The 21615-nt window shown below is 37.4% G+C and overlaps 1 protein-coding gene across 3 annotated transcripts in view; it reads left to right on the top strand.

Annotated features, from left to right (window-relative positions):
* fbxo38 (F-box protein 38) overlaps window positions 1-21615 on the top strand; it is a 154116-nt gene that overhangs the window by 107407 nt on the left and 25094 nt on the right. For all 3 annotated transcript variants that reach the window (XM_053505322.1, XM_053505323.1, XM_053505321.1), the window contains 2 exons: window positions 10973-11146; window positions 11230-11712. In XM_053505322.1, coding sequence (XP_053361297.1) covers window positions 10973-11146; window positions 11230-11712 — 657 coding nt within the window. The remainder of the gene's footprint in view (window positions 1-10972; window positions 11147-11229; window positions 11713-21615) is intronic.

Raw genomic sequence — 21615 nt, 5'->3', positions numbered from 1 at the left:
GTGGTTAAGGCATTGGATTACGGTTCGGAAGATCCCAGGTTCAAACCCCACAACCACCAAGTTGCCACTGTTGGGCCCTTGAGCAAGGCCCTTAACCCTCAACTGCTCAGATGTATAATGAGGTAAAAATTGTAAGTCGCTCTGGATAAGAGTGTCTGCCAAATGCCCAAATGTAAATGTAAATGTAAATGTATTAGTATGCAGTCTAAATTGACACAGACCATACATGGTTAGCAAAGTTTAAATTGCATGTGTGAGAATGTAAGTTAAAATGAAGAGGAAAAATAAAGTCACTATAGAAATGTGTTTTATAAACATTGATGTAATTTAACAAAGACGCTGTTGGATTTTTTTTCCTTTGTCGAATTAGAGACCAGGAAACTTTGGGATATCTTTCAAGAAGAAGTTTATTGAGAACTTGCTGTAGCTGTAGTCATCCAATTCTACATACAAATGCAGTACAGGAATCAGTCTGGTAACGCAACAGTGCTATTCAAGTTCCATTCACATTATCATAGAGACAAAGGTACAGCCTGGCCTTGAGATTAACATTCACATTTAACTTCGGACCCTGCCCGATGGTCAGGAAGTACAAAAAGACAAGGAGTGAATGTATCAGACACCTGGGCTACCAGACTTGATCTTCTTGAAATGTCATCTTTACCTCAAAATATAATACCCGATGAACATAACTTTTTCAGTTTAAATATTTATGGGTTGGAACCTAGATTTAACATTTTATAAATTTGTAATCCAACAACACCCATCTTTGTCAGAGACTAATGAATATTAATGAGTATAAAAATGCAATGATCATGTGAAAAGGTGTCAAAACAAACAAGATGTCATAAACCAAAACAAGTGAAGATTGTTGTTCTGTGGTTTATGATGGTTGTTTTAAAAAAAAATAATAATAATAATGAGGTTTCAGATCAGTGATCTCAGTGCTATGGAAAAAACTTACCTAGGTAAGGTTGGGCCTATATATATATATATATATATATATATATATATATATATATATATACTGTATGTATATATATATATATATATATATATATATATACTGTGTATATATATATATATATATATATATATAAATTTTTATAGATAGATGGGCAAGTCTAATTATTATTTAAAATTTTAAAAACTTTAAAAACTTTTTTTTCATAATTTTGGATTTTTCCCTGATTTTCCCCCTAATTTAGTCGTATCCAATTCCTCCCCGTCACCAAACCACATTAAGGCTACTACTTCCACTCAGTCGGGAGGGCCGAAGACTATCAAGTCAAGTGTTTCCTCTGAACCCTGTGATGCCAGCCCACAGTCAACCTGTAGCATCGGGAATCGATCAGACATCTTAACCTTATACAGTATCAGTTTACAGTGACTTACAGTACTCTAGGGAAGATTAAATAATTTCGCTGTAGGATTTTAAAGCTATTACTCACTGGATCTTTTCAGTAGAGTTGTGGCAGGTAGACAACTGGTAGACACCAACTCCTAAAAATATCCTTTAAGTTTTAAAGTACAGATCTGGCCATTTAGAACGCACATTTCGAGAAAAGGGATCCGGCTAGTGATGCGCGGGTCGGGTATTTTTCCAACCCGCGGCTCCTGCTTTTATGAAATTATTTGGCCCGCCTCAGCCCATCCTGCACCACTGTATCTATTTTTACAACCCGCCCCGCACCAGCGACCATTAAATAGACATACTAGGCATTGTAATTCAAATGAAAACAGCCTTTATTTCAGCCTGAAAGTGCTTGGAAACATTGACCTGTGAACTGGCAACAATAGATGATTATGAATATGAACGATAAATCATGTCATAACAATAACAAGATATTGATACACATTTTAAACATTTACAAAGCAGCGTTTGTAATCTAGGCTAAACAATTTTTTGTTTTAGATTTGTTTAGGGCAGGCCTACAGCCTACGCTAAATAACCACTGACATTTTTTTTTTTTGCATTTATCACGCGGAAATGTTCATTTAGCGTTTTTACGTCCGCTGTGCAAAAAAAAGATGCTAAAAAACATTAGATTTAGCAGCCTGACCTTTTTTTCTTTTAATGATGTCCATTCCCGACCTCAATTTCTCCCGCACCTTGTTCCATCTTCACTTTTATTTCTTTGTTTTTGTTGTGACTGGCAGCGGTAGCTGCTAGGCACTTTCATGACTTGTCACGTGATGTAACCTTATCGAAGAACTTAATAAAATATGAAAATAGATATTCCCAAATATTTAATTTAATTATCTCTCTTAGGCGCCTATTGACAGCAAGCGACAGAGCTCATAAACGTGTCGAGCTCAAACTTTAAAAACCTGAAATGTATTTATTCTTCTTTTTTTTTTCTCCTTCAGTAATGATACTTCTTTGACTGTGCTTTCTCCATTCAGTATTATTATTAGTAGTAGTATTAGTAGTAGTAGTGCTCCGAATTTGTTGTTGTTATTATTATACTTATTATTCTAATGCATCCGCGTGTGTGCAAAAAGAGGAAGTACAAAAAATAATGCAAAAATGTATGATATGCGCTTAAATATATACTAAACAATAAACTCGAACGATATAAGCAGATTTATCGAAATCAACTACAGATATAAAATGGAACTCGCGGAATACAACGAAACAGCACACAGAATCCCCAGGCTTTGACTGCGCTTTATCCATTCATTAGTAGTAGTAGTAGTAGTAGTACTAGTAGGTTCCTGTAAACACATTGTTGGATTGTTTATGCTGGGTCAAAATTCCGTTATTTCGGGTACTTTAATCACACTGTTGGGTTGCTGTTGCTATGAATACTAAAAGTGCTGCATGATTAAACTCAATGCAAAAAAATGAAAAATAAGCTTTTCCGTTTCCTCCCTAGACCTTTTGTTCTGATGTTTATACGTGGGTGAACACGATGACATAAGAATTTAATTAAACACAAATATACAGTATATAAGTGGCATTTTAATTCAAATCCAACTTTTTAATGGTCAGTGATTGCTGCATGGGCGTCAACTCGCAAGTTCTGTAATATTCCATTGTCATTCACTCTGTCGTTGTTTTAAAGCCCTTTACTGAAGCATTTGCTAGTTAGTAAGTGAGTAAGCAAAAAAAAGATAAGTGAATAAATAGCTTTAAATGGTACTTCAGCGTAGTAAAAGTACCCAAGCATGAGTTTATATAATAAAAATAATATCCGTAAAAAAAATCTAATTTATATATTCGTATTTAATTAAATGCTTGACATTTTAATGGTTAGTGATTGTTGCAGACATTCTTGTGGAAAGGGATTGGCTTGTACAGGCTACCTTACCCTGATTAACAGTCAGCGCTCCGCTGTAACCAGCAGATCAAAGGAGCACTTATCGGCTATGACACGTAGCCTTCTGAGTTTGGAGGCTCGCGGACACACACAAACTCTTCGTGCACACACACAGAATTTCTCTGTGCACATACACCGTGCAGGGAACAACTGAACAACAGGTCTTCACTTTGAATATTTAGGCTTAAAAAAGATGCTTTAAAATTAATGAAAAAAATGAATTCATCGGCATTTATAAACCCGCGGCTCGCACTTTCACTTAACAAAAGGCAGCGTTTTGATCAAAAGGATGATAAACGCAATCGATTTACTGATAAAAGTGCCGCCCCCACGCCCAGAAATACAACAAAAACAAATGTATAATAAGAGAATATATATATGAGAGAGAGAAGAAGAGAGAAATAATATAGATAAAGCATAATATAACTGTCCATACAGTAAATAAAAAGAAAAGTATAAAATCCAACTATTAAGTTGAGGGATTACGTGGTGTTTTCTATGAAATAGTCATAAAATGTGCTCTAATCTTTATCTAAGTCACAAAATAGAATAACACAGTCTGCCTAACATAATACTATACAAACAACATATGTTTTTATTTAACATAACATGTAAACATTCACAGTGCAGGGTGGAAAATGTATGTGAACGTTTGGACGTAATAACTGGTTCACCCTCCTTTGGCAGCAATAAACTTAACCAAAATTCTCTGTAGTTGCAGATCAGACTTGCACAACAATCTGGAATGGATGGCTGATGTGAATCACCCATTTAGGGTCATGCCACAGCATTTCAATCGGGTTTAAGTCAGGACTCTGACTGGGCCACTCCAGAAGATGTATTTTATTCTGTCGAAGCCATTCTTTTGTTGAATTTCTTGTATGCTTTGGGTCATTGTCCTGTTGCATTACCCATAGCTTTAGTTGGTGGACAGATGGTCTTACATTTTCCTGCAGAATGTCTTGATAAACTCTGGATTAATTTTTCCATTAATGACAACAATTCAATTCAATTTTATTTGTATAGTGCTTTTAACAATTGAAATTGTTCCAAAGCAGCTTTACACAATCAAAATATTTTTTTAAGTTTGTATGAAATGTGAATGTGAATTAATCAAAATGATAAGACTGTCCCTGATGAGCAAGCCGAGGACGACAGCGACAGTGGCAAGGAAAAACTCCCTGAGATGGTAATAGGAAGCAACCTTGAGAGGAACCAGTAACAGGGAACCCATCCTCATCTGGGTGAAAACTGATAGCAGGGATTTATCTGCATAAAACTATGTGAGACTTGAAGTTCAGTATAACAGGTGATGTGTTAAATTAAATGGAGTCCAGTTTGTTCCTGGAGGCTCAGGTAGACTAGTAAATTCCAGTCCCGAACTATTGAGCGACTGAAGTCACAGGTACTCAGAGGACAGGACTAACTATGACAGCATAACTTAAAGGGAGAGCTAGAAGGAAACACAGACATTAGGGCTCCCTAAGATGTAAAGCAACCAATCACCTCACCGTCAACAAACCTGAGTGATCAGTGAGTGTGGGGAATACAACATCTAAACATACCAGTTCACTGTAATACACTTCGTCCATGAGTCCCCCAGATCTGCTCCTTTACCTAAGGCAAATTAATTTACAAAAATGCTTGGCTAAATAAATAGGTTTTTGTAATAAAAAATCTGTAGTTTTAATGATACATGGTACTGATGAGCAGCCTGCATCCTTTAAACGAAGTAGGCGTGGCGGATTGTAAGACACTAGCAGTTCACCCAGATACTGCGGCGCAAAACCATTTAATGCTTTATACGTCAATAGTAGTATTTTAAAATCCATGCGGAATTTCACAAGAAGCCAATGCAATGTGGATAAGATAGGGGTGATGTGGTCATGTCTTCTGGTTTGAATGAGTACTCTTGCTGCTGCGTTCTGGACTAACTAAAGCTTGTTTATGCACCTAGTTGAACAACCAGACAGTAAGGCGTTACAATAATCCAACCTAGAGGACAAGCAAGTACAAGTTTTTCTGCATCATTTGGTGACAATATACACCAAACTCCACTTCAGAACATAAGGAATGGTCACCATCTGAATCTACAATCAGTCAAATAGGATCTGAGCCACAAGAGGGCTATTCCCTTAATTCCTACTACATTTTTTTAATCTGTGAAGGAAAATACTATGATCAATAGTGTCAAAAGCTGTGATGTGATGAGGCCTAAATCCTGACTGATACAGTTTGTTTAAGCTATTTCTATGTAGATATAAACATAGCTGCTGTGATACTACCTTTTCCAGAATTTTAGAGCTAAAGGGGAGGTTTGATATCGGCCTGTAATTGGCAACCTGACAGGGGTCAAGGTCAGGTTTCTTGATTAGTGGTTTAATAACTGCTAATTTAAGGGGTTTAGGAACATACCCACTGCTGAGTGAACAGTTACAGTAGGTGGACAGGCAGTATGCGACTTTTACCGTCGCGGCGCACGGCAACTGCATTTGGGTTTGTGCGTTGTGCTGGCTTTTACCACTGAGTGGCGCTATATATCTACAGCCTGACTCCTCAGGCCTTAGTTCGTTCTCTCCAGGATTAACGAGTCGCAGCTCGGCTATAGTCGCATGTAGTTGCAGATAAAATCAAGTGAACCATTGTAATTAAACGAATTCATAATCACAGTATTAACATTACAGTACAAATTTATAATTACAATTATTTTTTAAATATTTTTAGGATTGAATTTAAGCAACGTAAACATTAACACACTGAGCCTTTAGATTTTATGTGTAATTAGAAAAGCTACACGTGTAGGGTCTTGCATCATATTTTATTTAGTTTTCTTTAAATTTGTAGTATATTTATTAACTGAAATAAATTAAACTAAACGCCCATAAAATTAAAACACTGTCAGATTAATGTGCAAAAACTATATAGTAAAACTATATAAGCTACAGAGCCTTTATAAGGCTCTAATTTTATTTAGGTGCGCTCACAATGACGAAAACACTTTATGATTTTGTTAAATAAAGAAAGTAAACAAGGCGCGCTGTTCTGTATTGTTTTCAGTTGAGCGCCTCAGAAAATGAGCCAAAACTCTGTGTATACTCGCCTCACAGACGTGAAAAATATATACTTATAGAAACCGAAATGTCTGCTTTTATATAAACTAAAGAAAAAAAATTATTAGATTATGTAATTCGAATGTAAAGTGAATTGTAGGCGCGTTCACTTGTGCGCAGACGACGAGATGACATTATCACCATCAGCACAGCCGAAACCAAAGAAATCACTAATTTATTAATTAATTATTAAAATAGTCAGAGTGAGTTTCATTGCTGTTTTTCCCGAAGCATTCATAATCATTGCTCTACTTCTGCCGGTGCGCTCTGGAAAACTTTACGCGCGCTGATGCAGGATCACATACATATTCATACACACATATACATACATACACATACAGGTACGTCTGTATGAATAAATTGTTTAAATGTATGTATCTCATTGCTGTGCTGTTTGGGGAGGGACGTGCTAATGACGATTTGGTCTGCTGTGTGTGTGAAAGAGAGAGAAAGAGAGAGAGAGAGAGAGTGTGAGTGTGTGTTTGTGTGTGTCAGTTTATCAATGAATTATTAAAATGGCCAGTCAGTTTCCTTGCTGTTTTCCCCGACGCATCCGTAATGATTAGTCTACTTCTGCCAGTGCGGTGTTTTCTTATCCCCACCCCGTTAAAACGTATTTAGACGCTTGCCAGCCAGAGGTTGTGCGCGCGCGGTCCACTACAAAGCAAACATATGTTAATATATAATAAAGCAGCTCACACCAGCGTGCGTTTTGCACAGCTCCGCAAAGACAGCGCTTATTTAACACGTATAGATGTGTGTTTGTCGTATTTCTGGGAAAGAGAAATCTCTTATAAATCTCTCCATTCGACATGAAAGAGCGCACGCGCGCCATGTTCTCTTTGCTGTTTGAGTTCAGCTTCATGTAGATTCATGCCACGAGTCATTTTATCATACAAACATTATTACGTTGTGCTCAGACCATTAGCGTCCGTGAATTCCAAAATTGACATTTTTACCGTTTTTTAATTACTGGAATGGAAGAGATAGAATTTTCCTTATCATAACAAGCCTTATATTGTTTTATATAGTTTCTCCAAATGTGTAAAGGTGAGAACAGCTGATTCACACCTGGGGTGATTTGTTTGGATTTGAATGTGTCTGCTGTGTGTGTGTGTGTGTGAGAGAGAGAGAGAGAGAGAGGTGTCGAGAGGTCTTACATACTCATGAAAAGTCGTGGATTATTCACTGAAACATACTGTAGGCTCTGCTGAAAAACGTTAGGCACATCAGTCACTTTACCCCAAATAAAAATCCAAGTGGCTCTGGATAAGAGCGTCTACCAAATGCCTAAATGTAAAAGGAAGTAAAATGAATAAACCGAGATGCGCGTTTCTTAGCCCCACCACCGTGAACACAGCGTATTCAGAGAAAAGCGCCCCTGTGAGAGGTTGTGCTCAGACCACTCAGCTCCTGCAGATTTTAAAATTGACATTGTTACCGTTTTATAATCGCTGGAATGGAAGAGATAGAAAGTTACCTCATCATAACATGCCTTGTATTGTTTTTAATCACTCTATACACAACCCGTGATTTTTATGCTATTTTAAAGATGGGAAATACAAGCGAAATATTTTTTGTTATTTCAATTTTCTATAAAATATCAACTTTCAATATTTTATAAAAAAATACCAAAGGAAATTGTGTATAGAGTGATTACAACCAATACAGTTTATGTTCTGATAAGAAAATCTTTATTTTTCTATTCCAGTAAAACAGTAATAATGTCAATTTTAGAATCTAGAATCCAGAAGATAAAATTTGCACAAATTTAAAAAGAGATATTTATGTGTAATTAGAAAAGCTACACGTGTAGGATCTTATATTTTGTGTTCTTTAAATTTGTAGTAGATTTATTAACTGAAATAAATGAAAATAAACAACCATAAAATTAAAACATTGTCAGATTAATTTGCAAAAACTATATAGTAAAACTATATAAGCTACACAGCCTTTATAAGACTCTAATTTTATTTAGGTGCGCTCACACTGACGAAAATGATTGTGTACAGAGTAATTACAACCAATACAATTTATGTTATGATAAAGAAAATCTCCATTTCTTCTATTCCAGTAAAATAGTAATAATGTTAATTTTAGAATCTAAAATCCAGAAGATAAAATTTACAGAAATTTAAAAAGAGGCCTGAATCACTGCAGGTCTTCAAAATCCAGGTCTTAAAGTGGGGAGGGGTGCATTTCATTTATCTGAATGTATAGGTGAGAACAGCTGATTCACACCTGGGGAGGGTGAATAATTTGCATTTGAACGTTGCCTGCCATTGTTAAGCACACACAATAACACTAACATCCCAGTACAAATAGGAATAAGAGCCCCTGATTAAACGGCATAGATATTATTAAATATTACAACAAAATTCCTCAGCGCTCTGGAAAACTTTATGCGTGCGAGAGGAGGAGATAAACAACAATGGCCCACGTTTAGCGTGTCAGAAAATGAACCGAAACTCCGTGTATACGTGAATTATTAAAATGGTCAGGGTGAGTCTCCTTGCTGTTTTTCCCCCAACGCATTTTTTTTTTTAACTTTGTGCCTGCAGCTGAGCGCTGATTAGATTAAGAAGTTAAAGACGTGGTTCACGATATGTCACGGCGTGCGCCTATGATGGGCGTGTGCCCAAATATACTATCGCTTCTCGCTCACTCCATAGGCTCCCTAGATAGGCGGCAGGTATGTAAAGGGACGGAGCCGCCTATTCGGGCCGGCTGGCGATAATTAACGTTAACATCTCAGGCTCCGCATTATAAAGGCAAGGCGCAGAGTTGAGTCCGGGAAGTATGTGATGCGGTGAAGCAGGACAGAGTGGCATGCGAGCAAGGCAATGTGACGCAGTCCAGGGACATCAAACAGGACACTGGAAGTCCGGCCTTTGATCAAATTAAATTAACAAATATTGTAAGTAAACAACAATAGGCCACGTTTAGAAATTCTTTACAAGGCTGCGTTGGACCGGTGTTATGCGCAGAGCGCCGGGGGATGTAGCCTACTGAAGCTCAAATTTCCGAAAACTACACCTGTGACACCATAACAGTAATGATTCAAACATTTTGCAGGCTGACGTTTGGAGAAACCAGAGAATAAAGAATAAACCAGTTGTTGGGTCAAAATAACCCAACCAGGTGTTTATTTGTAAATGACTCACTACATCTGACCCAACATGAGCAACAATGTGTTTAAAGTACCCAAAATAACCCAGAATTTTGACCCAGCATAAACCACCCAACGATGTGTTTACAGAAACAACACAGCATTTTTAGTGCGTCCTTTTTGAGTTATTGTAATGTTTTATTCTGAAAGTCTATTTTACCAGTTATTTCTATATTTAAAGTTTGATGTATTTTTTTATTTATTTTTTAACATAACAATAAACAGATACAAACAGAGATATAACAGTTCATTCTTTGTACAAATAAAATTATCAGCTAGTGAACTTGATCGTCTGTCAAAACAACATTTAACCAATGTTTGTTTTTTTGACTCATTACTATACAATAAATATCAATATATCTGGTTCAGATTTTTCACTTTTGTTGTATAAAGTTCCCAGATGTGGAAATTACAATCACTGTAGTATTTCTTCTATACTAAACATATTGTTAACATATTGTTAAGACTTTTTTATTTAAAAAAAGTTTTAAAAAAGACTTAATTATATTTTAAACTGCGTAGAGTAAAAAATGTCACTTCGCGCCACCTGGCGGTCATTTCACGAATGACTTTAAAATGCAACTGATTTATTTTGGTTGCTGCCGTTTTCTGACAGTGGTGAGCGCGACGGTAATAGGCATTCTGGTTGTCCACCTACTGTAATTACTTTCAACAGGGGTTCTGTTATTGCTGGAACTATCTGCTTAAGAAAATGTGTCGGTATAGGATCTAATTCACAGGTTGACGATTTTAAAGAGGAGATGAGTGAAATTAGTTCTCTCGCTTCAAGGGGAGTAAAGTATTCAAGGTTTTGATGTGATGTAATTAGTTGATTATCTATCACTTAAATTGTCTGGTTTCAAAGCCTGAATTTTTTGCCCAATATTTATGATTTTGTTATTGAAAAAGTTCATGAAATCCTCACTACTGTATGTTGTTGTGGAGATTTCTGCAGTGAGAATTTGCAGTGGGAATTAATGTGATTTTTTTCCACTGAATAATTATACTTATACAATAAAAGGTTGGATTTTTCTTTCTTTTTGCATTGTGGTTCTATGTTGTTTAAATAAAAAAACTAATTTATTAGAAGCCTTAGAACCAGGGAAGCCAATCATGTAAGTATCATGTAATACATTAGTTCACTTTCTCTGATTAAGTTAAACAATTTTTTTTATATGTAAGTATAAATGTTAAGGTTTTTTTTTATTTAATTTTTTTAATAGTGGGTTTGCTGGAGAAGTCATGGAAATTTGTTTATCATAAAGTGTATAAAACCTGATATGGATGTATCAGTCAGATGTCCACATACTTTTAGCTCTGTGGAGTATTTTTGTCATAAATGTATAAATTAATGTGATTCCATTCTGTAGGGCCCAGTGGACTACAACCCATCATAAAGAAAATTCCAGCAGTAGTGTCTGACTCTGACAGTGATGATGATGAAGCTGTTGATAAGTCCCAAGGTACTTTTTGCTTCCCTCAAAAGTACCATAAGGCAAACATTCAGGAGAAGACTGATGATTTAGATAAGCTAGCCACAAGAGGTAATGTATAATTTGATATCATTGTCCTCATTAAATGTGCATATAAAAATTCCCCTTAACTAAATATTGCTTTCTTTTGATAGACAAAGGAAAAACCCCATTACGCCGATGGGGGACGCAGTATCCAAGCTGTGAGAAAGCCTGCCAGGTGACCAGTGAGCAGATCAAAGCAGACATAAAAGCAGCCAATGAAACAACAGTGGATGTTGGCCAGGACAAAAATAATGGGGGCTGTGTCTGCTCTGTTGACTGGAGGGTAAAATCGGGTAATCTTGGAAGGCCTCGAGATGCAGGAGAAAGGAATGAAAGTAATCTAAGGGCATACTGCACTTGTAGCAGGACTAACTTAGGCACAGAGGGCAGTACGCATGCCACCTTAAATCAGCCTGGAGGAGAGGAGAGCCGATCATTCTATCATATACCCAAGCAGAGAGCTAAAGTAGAACCCACCGCAATAGGTCACCAGGATACAGTGGTGTCCCATACAACTTCCAAAAACATGTTTTCTAGTCGACCAATGACCCGTGCTTGCAGTAGACTGTGCTCTGACTCAGCACCTGACTCAGGTAAGGACGATAGAGATAAGCAACAGAAGCCTGCTTTAAAACTAAATTTATTCATGAAGTTAAATATGGTGTTCATTAATAATTGAACTTAAGCAACCCTTGATGCATGATACCTAGTATACACTAATAAACCAGATTGTTCTGGTAAGTAATATCAATTACTGATCTTTTTTATATCCATGTATAATACAGTCCCCTCTGAATGTAATATAACAAGGCCAATAGTCTTGTTTTTATCTACAATATCTGTAAGAAGCCACAATCCTATTGTTTTTACCAAACTGTTACATTCCTCTTTTCCATGCTTGTACTACAGCGTTGCTCATTTGTTGTTTGCTTTGGGGAACCTTTTCTTCATTCTTTACTGGTGAAATGGATGCTCATTTGGGTTAAGGGATGAGTATTAATTTGGAAAGACTAGGACCTCTGAATGTTTTCCCTCTAAAGAAATCCTTTTGTTATGTTAGCAGTGTGTTTTGTTTTATGAATATGTTCTGGAAACATCCGTGCACACTTAAGCCATGACTGCCTCACAAGTGCATATATTTCACCCTCTTGTTGAACACTGTGGTCTTACCATTACTTTGTACTTATTTGGGTCAACCAGGTCAGGATCTGGTTATTATGATATCAGTATTTTGTTTAAAGGGCATTCCATATTGTTGTAATGTCTATGCAAAATACTTGTGCGATTGCTCTGAATGATTTTTCCTCTTCTTTCCTCCTCTCCCATAGATGGCTCTATGGTCTTCATGTTGTTTTATCCTTATTAGCAAAAAATCTATCAACACATCTAGATGGAAACATCAGGAAATTAGAGCTGAAATTGTGCTCTATCGGTTCATAGTCATCGATTGATATTCTGTGTCTTTTAGCTGTCCCCCTTAGGGGTTCTCCTTCTGATGCACTCACTGTTGGTCCTATGTTTTCTAGTCACTCTCAAAAAGAACCTAAACATCTTCAGCTCTTCTACTTCCAACTCTGCTTCCTGTCTTTTCTTCAGTGCTTCAGTGTGGTTTCATCACCATCTTGAACACCTTTCCTTTCATTCTCTCTGATACTCTAACACACAACACACCTGCTGCTTTTCATCAACCATTCAAACGTGCCTGCACTTGCCTTTTCAACCTAAATACTTAAAGGTCCTGCATCTTCTTCACCTCTGCTCCCTGTAGCCTAACCATTACACTTGGGTCCTTTTCAGTCACACGCATGTATTCTATCTTGCTGCGAGTGACATGGAAATTAATTAAAGACTCAGGCTTTGGTTTCAGAAGATAACGACTTTATTAGTTGTGCAACAAAGTCGGGAGAGTCTGCAGAATCACCCCGATCTCTAGACTGCTTCCCCTTTATATATCCATTCTATACAGTCCTTTCTACATGGAATAATGTCATCTTAAACATGTGGGTTTCACTAAGCTTCTCCATTCTAGGTGCCTCAATAGCTCAAATTTCTTGTGCAAGCACATTCCAAGAGGCCTGTATGTTTAGCTTTGCACGCACTTTTCTGATTATTTCAAGATGTTGTACCTTTTATTCTTTAAAAGTAAGTAAAATTACATGAAATCAAATAAAAATTACTCCCATATCTCCCCCCTCTGGGGCTTATAAGTCCCCCATTAATTGTTTTCCAGAGTGCAAATCCATGTGCTAGTCTTCCTTACACTATCTAGTGATTAAATTAAATCACTGGACTTTTATCAATGACCAACCTATGTATTCGCACTCTAGTGGAGAATTGGCCAAACCCCTTCTTCCACACTTGATTAGGAAGGAGTAAAAGACTCAACCTCCATGACATTATACTTTCCATGATACAATAACATGACCCGAATATGTAATTAATTAAAGTGACTCTCTAGGATTAGACTAGTTGGATAACGTATACAACCTAAAATGTAACATGCATAACACAATATGATGTTTAAAAGTAGATATAGTTATAAACGGCCTAGTCATACTATGAAAATCTTTAACCCAGATTTTGCACATGGTAGAGGCCATCTTCAGTATAGTTAATAAATCTCTGTTGATTATAGTAAATATAATTAATCCATTCAGCATTTTTATTGGGAGGTATCCATATAAAAATAGACTCAAATTCAGATTTTACCTCATCTCTGGCTTTAAGTTTATTAGGTATATCTCTGGGCTTCCCTACTGAATCTATGTACACGTTAGGATCAGCCTGATAAGCCCTTCTTACTTTATAATTAGCTTCTGAGTTACTCTGGACATTTTGTTCCATATCCCAACCCATTCTTGACATCTCTTGAATCATCCGTACTCTAGCACAGATCCCTTTTTAACACTTGGTAATGTTGCCCTCAAGAGTGTTCCCCAACAGAGCCAGAAGAAATCAGCTACTGGTACTGATTGTTCATCATTACGGAACTTTAGTCTAAACAGTAATGTTTGGTTCATGCAGCTATGTGTTATAGTCATATTCCCTTGCACTGTTACTGTTGCATGAAGTATAGTTTTCTTATGAACTTCTGTTTGTTTGAAAGAGTCAGAGTCCAGGTGCCACATCATCATACAATTACCTTGAAATTCCCCCATGCTGTAATTTCCTTCTGTCTTATTAAAGCAGTCATACTCAAGTGTATAATCTATTTCATACTCATAAGGGAACTCTATCTTTTTAGTCTCTATTCTTATGTTTAACTGCTGGCACCATTCTCCCTATTCGGGTGGATGGTAGTTATTGAAGTAATCTGGACTACTCAATATTGCTAAACATTCTGCTAGACACAGTGTTCTTCTGAAAACATGCAGATGACAAAAGTGCTAAGTAAATTTTGTCTTATAAGTAAAAAAGTAAGTAAAGTAAAGAAAGTAAAGTCATACTGATTGGGTACTACTATAAATTTCCTTAATGGTGATGGGGTGCAAATCAGACAATTAGTTATATTATTTTCCTTGGCTGTGTAGGCAGCCCGCTTATACCACTCATTACTTTGTGCTATGCTTAAGAGTTTCTCTTTTATTTTTCTACCAACAATTTTATTACTAGGTACTTTTTGGCCAACATTCAATTGTTGTAAAGTTAATTCTTGGGAAGTCTGGTTGGAGGTGAGCTGACAGTTTGAGTTAATACCTGAAATATAATGATCATTAGGTATGCTATCCACTTTATTTTCATCATTTTTTTTGCTTTATTTCCTTTCACACAGATTTTGAGACCTTGTACGTTATCATTTTTGGGTGGTGGGTCCTCTTCTTCTGCACCTTTTTCCCTACTTACTTTAGGGACTCTTGTGCAATGGTTTAAATGATACCATGTGGTTTTGCCTTCCACTTGGACTGCTGTTGGCATGGCTGCTACAACTTTGTAGGGCCCCTGTCTACTGGTTTCGTGCCACTTCCTTCTGAACACTCACAGATAGACCTGGTCTCCTGAAGCGTCTTTTTCCTCCTCCATCTCCTTGCTCTTTTCCTGCACATAGATTGCTTTATGTATGGCAGTTAGTTTCTTCTTAGAAGATCTGCATTCCATTTGCAATTGTTTTAACGGTAGGCCTTTATACGGGCTTCTACAGAATGACACATTTCATGCGGGGTTAAGTGTGTATTTGTTAGTTTGCATGCGATAGCTCATTAGTGCAAGAGGTAAATTATCAACCCAGTTAAGTTTTGTATTAGCACTAATTTAGTTAAGCTTGGCTGTGAGAGTGTCGTTAATACCTTCTACAGTACCGTGGGACTGCGGATGACACACCCAAATCTTTGCTTCATTTCTTAACTGTTGTACGCTGATCCATTATCTGAGCTGATTTTCAATGGAATTCCAAACCTAGGTATCACTTCTCTTGTGAGAAATTTGATTACTGTTTCTGACCCTTTATTTGTAGATGGCATTGATCTACCCATCTACTAAATCTGTCAATTATTACAAGAATGTACCTTTTGCCTTAAGCATATGTTATCATGTCCACATAGTCCATAACTAAGTGCTTAAATGTTCCTTCGGGTACCGGTATATGGCCAATAGGTGTCGCTGTTTCCTTTCTATAACGTTATGCTTAGCACATATCTCACATGAAGCTAAAAATTCATCCACCATAGCATGCAAATATGAAGACCAATACCCGTGTTGCTTTATTTTTCTCACAACATCTCCTCTTGCACAATGGTCAAATCCATGAGCATTTGAAATCAAAATGTTTAATAGTGCTGTGGGTGCAATGATTAGGCCTTCGTGTGAATGCCAAATACTCTGTGCATCCTTCTGAGCTCCCCTCTGGAGCCATATCGAGTGCTCGTATGGACCTGCTTGATTCCACCAACTGAGGCTGCCAGTCTATAAGGACTACTGGCGCAAACATGGCTATTTGACACTTTGATGCTTGCTTAGCTTCCAAGTCTGCTATGTTGTTACCCTTAGTGACATAGTCATTTCCCTTTTTATGGGCCATTTAATGAAACCCAATCAAGTTGGTAGCATCATAGCAGACATTAATTTACTTATCTGATCAGCATGCTAAATGGGAGTTCCGTCACTTCTTTTAAACCCTCTTTGCTTCCATACTGCTCCAAACAGATGACATACACCATGTGAATAGGCTGAATCTGTAAAAATATTTGCTACTAGCCCTTTTGCTAATCGGCATGCGGCTGTGAGCGCTTTCGCTTGGCTAATTGAGCAGAAAATGACTGTGAACAGTGCTGGGATAAGACAGGTTTAAGGTCTTTTGCATCCTTCATTATTACTGAATACGCAGTATGACTTCCTATAGGTTTCTTAAACTAGACCCATCAACAAAGTAAGTGACTTCTGCATCAGATATCGGTTTAGACTCAAGATAAGGTCGTGACCTAATAAATCCCAATGAATTCGCCACACAATCATGAGACACTCATTTATAGGCTAAAGGAATCAATTCAGCTAGGTTAACTGTGTCACATTGCTTTATAGTAATGTCGGAATATGTGAGCAGTGAAGAATATGCTAGAATGCAAGCTTGAGTTAGGACAAATTTCCCTTGTTTTATCAATTTCACAACTTTGATGTGTATAAATGGTTACTGGGTAACCCATAGTCAATGTAGATCCTTTGTCATATGCATAATGTACTGCTGCAAGTCCCTGTTGATAGCATGGTGGGTAACCTTGTGCTACATTATCATTATCACTGCAGGTTTCCTGCATCAATACAGCTGAGGCAGATTCATCAGCTCGGTTAGCCACATACAAATAGAATGGTTTGGTATAATCAGGTATACCTGTCTGCATTTCTTTTTAGATAGATTTAAATGCTAACAGCACAGATGTGTTCCAATTTAATGGAGGACTTAGATTTTGCAGTCTTTCTTCTTTCATTACCTCCCACACTGGAACTGTTTTTACTGCATTCTCCTCAATCCAGTCAGCACTGAAGCCTGTTAAGCCTAGAAAGGTCATTAATTGCTTAACTAAATATTCAACTTGAGGCTTGCAGTATTGCAGTTTAGCTTTGGACACTTGATGACCTCCATGCCCTAGCTTCCTGAGTACCTTAATGGAGTCACTATGGCATGTTTCCAATGATGACCAGCATATTAGACAATCATCCATAACTGGAAAAGGCTACCTTCTATTATTAAATCTGCTAAATCAGCTTTCAAAACCTGATTAAATATATGTGGTGCGCATTTGAACCCCTGTGCCATTCTCCAGTACATATATTGTTTACCAACATATGTAAATGCAAACTAATATCTACTCTCTTCTGCCACTGGAATACTGAAGAAGGCTAAACAAAGATCAATAACAGTGAAGTATTTGGCTTCAAAGGGGACATTGGTTAGCAGTGTGTGTGGATTTGGAACATCTGCTTGATAATCCTCTGTTATACTAATAATTGTTCACATATCATGCACAAGACACCATTTGTGTTTACCTGGCTTGATCATGGAAAATTGAAGTATTACAGCAATTAGTTGTCTCTTCTAGCACATAAATTTAGGCATGTATAAACTGCTCCTGTAACATGGGTATATTTTTGGGTTCTTGTTCAGCATTAGTTAGACCCCACCCCACATGGGTTTACTGGGCCTTGAACTTGATCTCGAGGAGGTTGTTGCCACCCCGCTTCCATCGCACCCCTCGTGGGCTGGGGCCATGAATGTGTGGGGCAAATTGATCGGTTATGTCCAGCCTGTCCACACCCCCAACATACTCCTAGTGGAAAATTAATACAAGTGTTAATATTATTTCACTATTTTCATATTAGTACTTGCCAAAAAGTACAGTATTTTTATACACAGTAAACACTTTTTCTTAATAACCAATTAATGTCACAGTATTAATATTGGGATCAGACACATTCACCACTCCACACTATCTCTTTATCTATAGGCTTTTACGTTCATACTATGTCCCTTTTTTCCTGAAAAATAGGGCTCATTCATGCACACTTAGTCTCTTTTTCCTAATAAGGGCTCATATATGCATACTTCATCCCTTTGATAAGGGTATCATACACACCCACTTGTCCCTTTTATTTTTTCTAGAAGGGCTTATACACACACACAGCTCTGGTCTGGCAACAGCTGCCCTCCTGCTGATGGATTGTATACACAATTCCCTCAGGGGTCCAGCCCAGTTCACTGGACACGGAGCTTATAGTATCACTCAACCAGATTCTCTCTCTCTCTCACTCTCTCTCTCTCAGACACACACACACACACACACACACACACACACATTTAGGCACACATACAGATCTCATACACTCATAAATTACAACATTAATTAGACACAAACAATTGCATACAACTTAATGGCACACAATGGTGCTCCTCATAGAAAACATTTTAGGCTGCTACACTCATACAATATCAGTTATTCCGCAGCATACAAAAACATTTGACATATAAGCAGTACGTTCCTCATAAAAAGTATATCTATAATGGCCACTGTACTCATACAATACCTGTTAACCAGCAGCAATACAACTCATTTAACATGAAACAGTATTTATCCTTAAATGGGTATCTATATTAACCACTGCGGATCCTCACACAAGTAGTATAACTAATTAAGCGCAATTCCTTATGAATCTGCTTTCTCCAATTGCCATTCAATCTAGGCTCTATTGACAATGAGTACAAATTAATATAGAGCTTCTGTTTTTTTTCATCTTGCTATTTATCAAAGCCCTCTGAGCAACACATATAGACGCTCAAATGCGCTTTCTCATGCTCGTCTTATTATTGCTGTCATCTATTAAAGCCCTCTTGACAACAAAACAAACCAATGCAATGCTTATTTTATTAATTTACTACCAAAACAACAGTTAGTAAGCTGATGCATGCATTTCCTCCTGGAAACAAAGCCCATTAAAAGATTACTTAATTTGGAGAGGTCTTTTTTAGGTGTCCTTACCACCATGGGTTATCCCAGCAAACAACACAAACTAAGTAAATAAGCAAAAGTTGCTAAATTTTTTAGGTGGTTATCTGTTTGTGCTGCTTGCCAAGGATGCCCACGGTGATCAGCCACGCCTTTGCCCCTTAACCACCCTGCTCGCAATGCCAAGATGGCGTAAAAAAAATAATTAAAGACTTAGGCTTTAGTTTCAGAAGATAACAACTTTATTAGTTGTTCAACAAAGTCAGGAGAGTCTGCAGAATCACCCCGATCTCTAGACCGCTTCCCATTTATATATCCATTCTATACAATAAAGTCCATTCTACATGGGATGATGTTATCTTAAACATTTGGGTTTCACTAAGCTTCTCCATTCTAGGTGCCTTAATGTATAGCTCAAATTTCTTGTGCAAGCACATTCCAAGAGGCCTATATGTTCAGCTTAGCACACACATTTCTGATTATTTCAAGATGTTGCACCTTTTATTCCTAAAAAGTGAGTAAAATCACATGAAATCAAATAAAAATTACTCCCATATGAGCAAGAGCATACCTCCACCTCTTTAAATTTTCCTCCACCATATTTCTGCTCACAAATGCTAACTTCTCCCCTTAACCTAGCTTCCACTACTCTTTTCCATGGCTATAGTGTATGGCTCATCAGCTTTATTCCTCTGTAGTTACCATAGCTCTGCACATCTCCCTTGTTGTTAAAAATCGGCACTAGTACACTTCCATTTCTTTGAGATCCTCTTCAAAATCTTGGTAAAAGAAAAACGGACGAGTCAGAAACTCTGCTGCCACTTTTCCTAAGCACTTCCATACCTCCACAGGTATGTCATCAGGACCAACTGCCTTTCCGCTCCCCATTCTCTTTAACCCCCTTCTCACCTCACTCCTACTAATTTGTGCTCCTTCCTGCTGTACAATTGTCATATTTTCTACTCTTGGTTCCCTTTCATTTTCCTCATTCATCAACTCTACTCCTTTCTTCCATTCACCCTCCTGGCACCTGGCAGTACAGTACTATCCGTTTTTTTAATCACTCTAACCTTCTGCACCTCCTTCCCATCTCTATCTCTCTGCCTTTCCAACCTGGCCAACCAATCCAGTCCTTGTATGCCCTTCGTTTAGCATTAGCCACCCTTCACCATATGCTACACCCCCCTGTCTTCCTTTTTCAGTCATCCCAGTGTCCTATCTCTTTTTAGCTAATCTCTTTCTCGTATATACTTCTGGACCTCATGTCTCCTTGTCCATTTTTCTGATAATATACCAAGCACCATCCTACTGTACCTGTCTCCCTAATCACATTATCCGTAGTTGGCCAGTCAATTAAGATAATTATATTATTATAATCAAATAATAAGAGCCTGTCTTAACCCTGAAAACTACACAACATTCTTCCTCTTTCACCACTTAGTCCTCTGCTCGGCCTTTGTCCTTTTCACCTTTCTCACCACCAGGGCCATTTTACACACCACCATCCTGTGTTGTCTGGCTACACTCTCCTCTACCAATACTTTGTCACTAATCTCTTTCACATTACAACGTCGACACAAGATAAAGTCTATCCAAGTGCTTCTGTTTTTACTCTTATACAGATGTGGCCATTAAGAATGCGCATTTTCCCGTAAGATGCCGCAATTTGTTGCGCAGCGTTCTGCGACTTGCTGCAAGCAACATTTGGGAATTTAAATAAATGTGTTGTACCTTTTGAATATCCGCCAGATGGCATATGGAAGGATTTTAGCTAAAAGCCAGACCAAGTACAACAAAGAATTGTGTATAATTAGTTAGCCTAAAACAATATTGTTTCCAATGCTGAAGCAAACATGAATTTTATTGTTTTACAACAGATCTTTCATGATGAATGTGTGTATATGTGCTTCATATTATTCTCATAATGATGAACTGAGATGTCTAAAATCATGCTTCAAAATTCCTAATAAATTTCTTATATAGTTTTTGTAATGTCCTAACAGGGACAAAACAATGAAATACATGGCAATGCCTCGGTTTAAATGGTCTTAAAATTAATTTAATTTCCTGATAGTAGGCTCTAGTGTTAACTATGCAAATGTCCTGATTCATGAATATGCTAACATATCTTATTTAAAACGTAAAAATGTGTTGACATCATGACATTCAGACATGAATGAACTATATATAAGTATATTTTATATTTTGTTTATGAACACGAAGTGCTTCGGACTTTTTATAATAATCATCATGCTTCTTGCTGTTTGTGTCCAGCATTGAATAATTATTTCATACATCACTGAAAATAAAAGCTGGAATGTGATGTGATGATAAACACGTGTTGTACAGTACACAGATGTGGCCATTAAGACTGCGTGTGTTTTCCCGCGGGATGCCTCAATTTAGCGCGCGCCGCGCCGCGACTTGCCGTAAGCAACATTCGGGAATTTAAATAAATGTGTTGTGCTTCACTGAATATCCGCCAGATGGCGCATGGAAGGACTTTATTTAAACGCCGGACCAAGTACTGTACAACGAAGAACTGTGTATAATTACTTAGCCTAA

This window comes from Clarias gariepinus, chromosome 10, assembly GCF_024256425.1.
Source record: "Clarias gariepinus isolate MV-2021 ecotype Netherlands chromosome 10, CGAR_prim_01v2, whole genome shotgun sequence".
NCBI classification, from domain to species: domain Eukaryota; kingdom Metazoa; phylum Chordata; class Actinopteri; order Siluriformes; family Clariidae; genus Clarias; species Clarias gariepinus.
The sequence above is the reverse complement of the archived record's forward strand: the minus strand, read 5'-3'. Positions and strand labels throughout refer to the sequence as shown.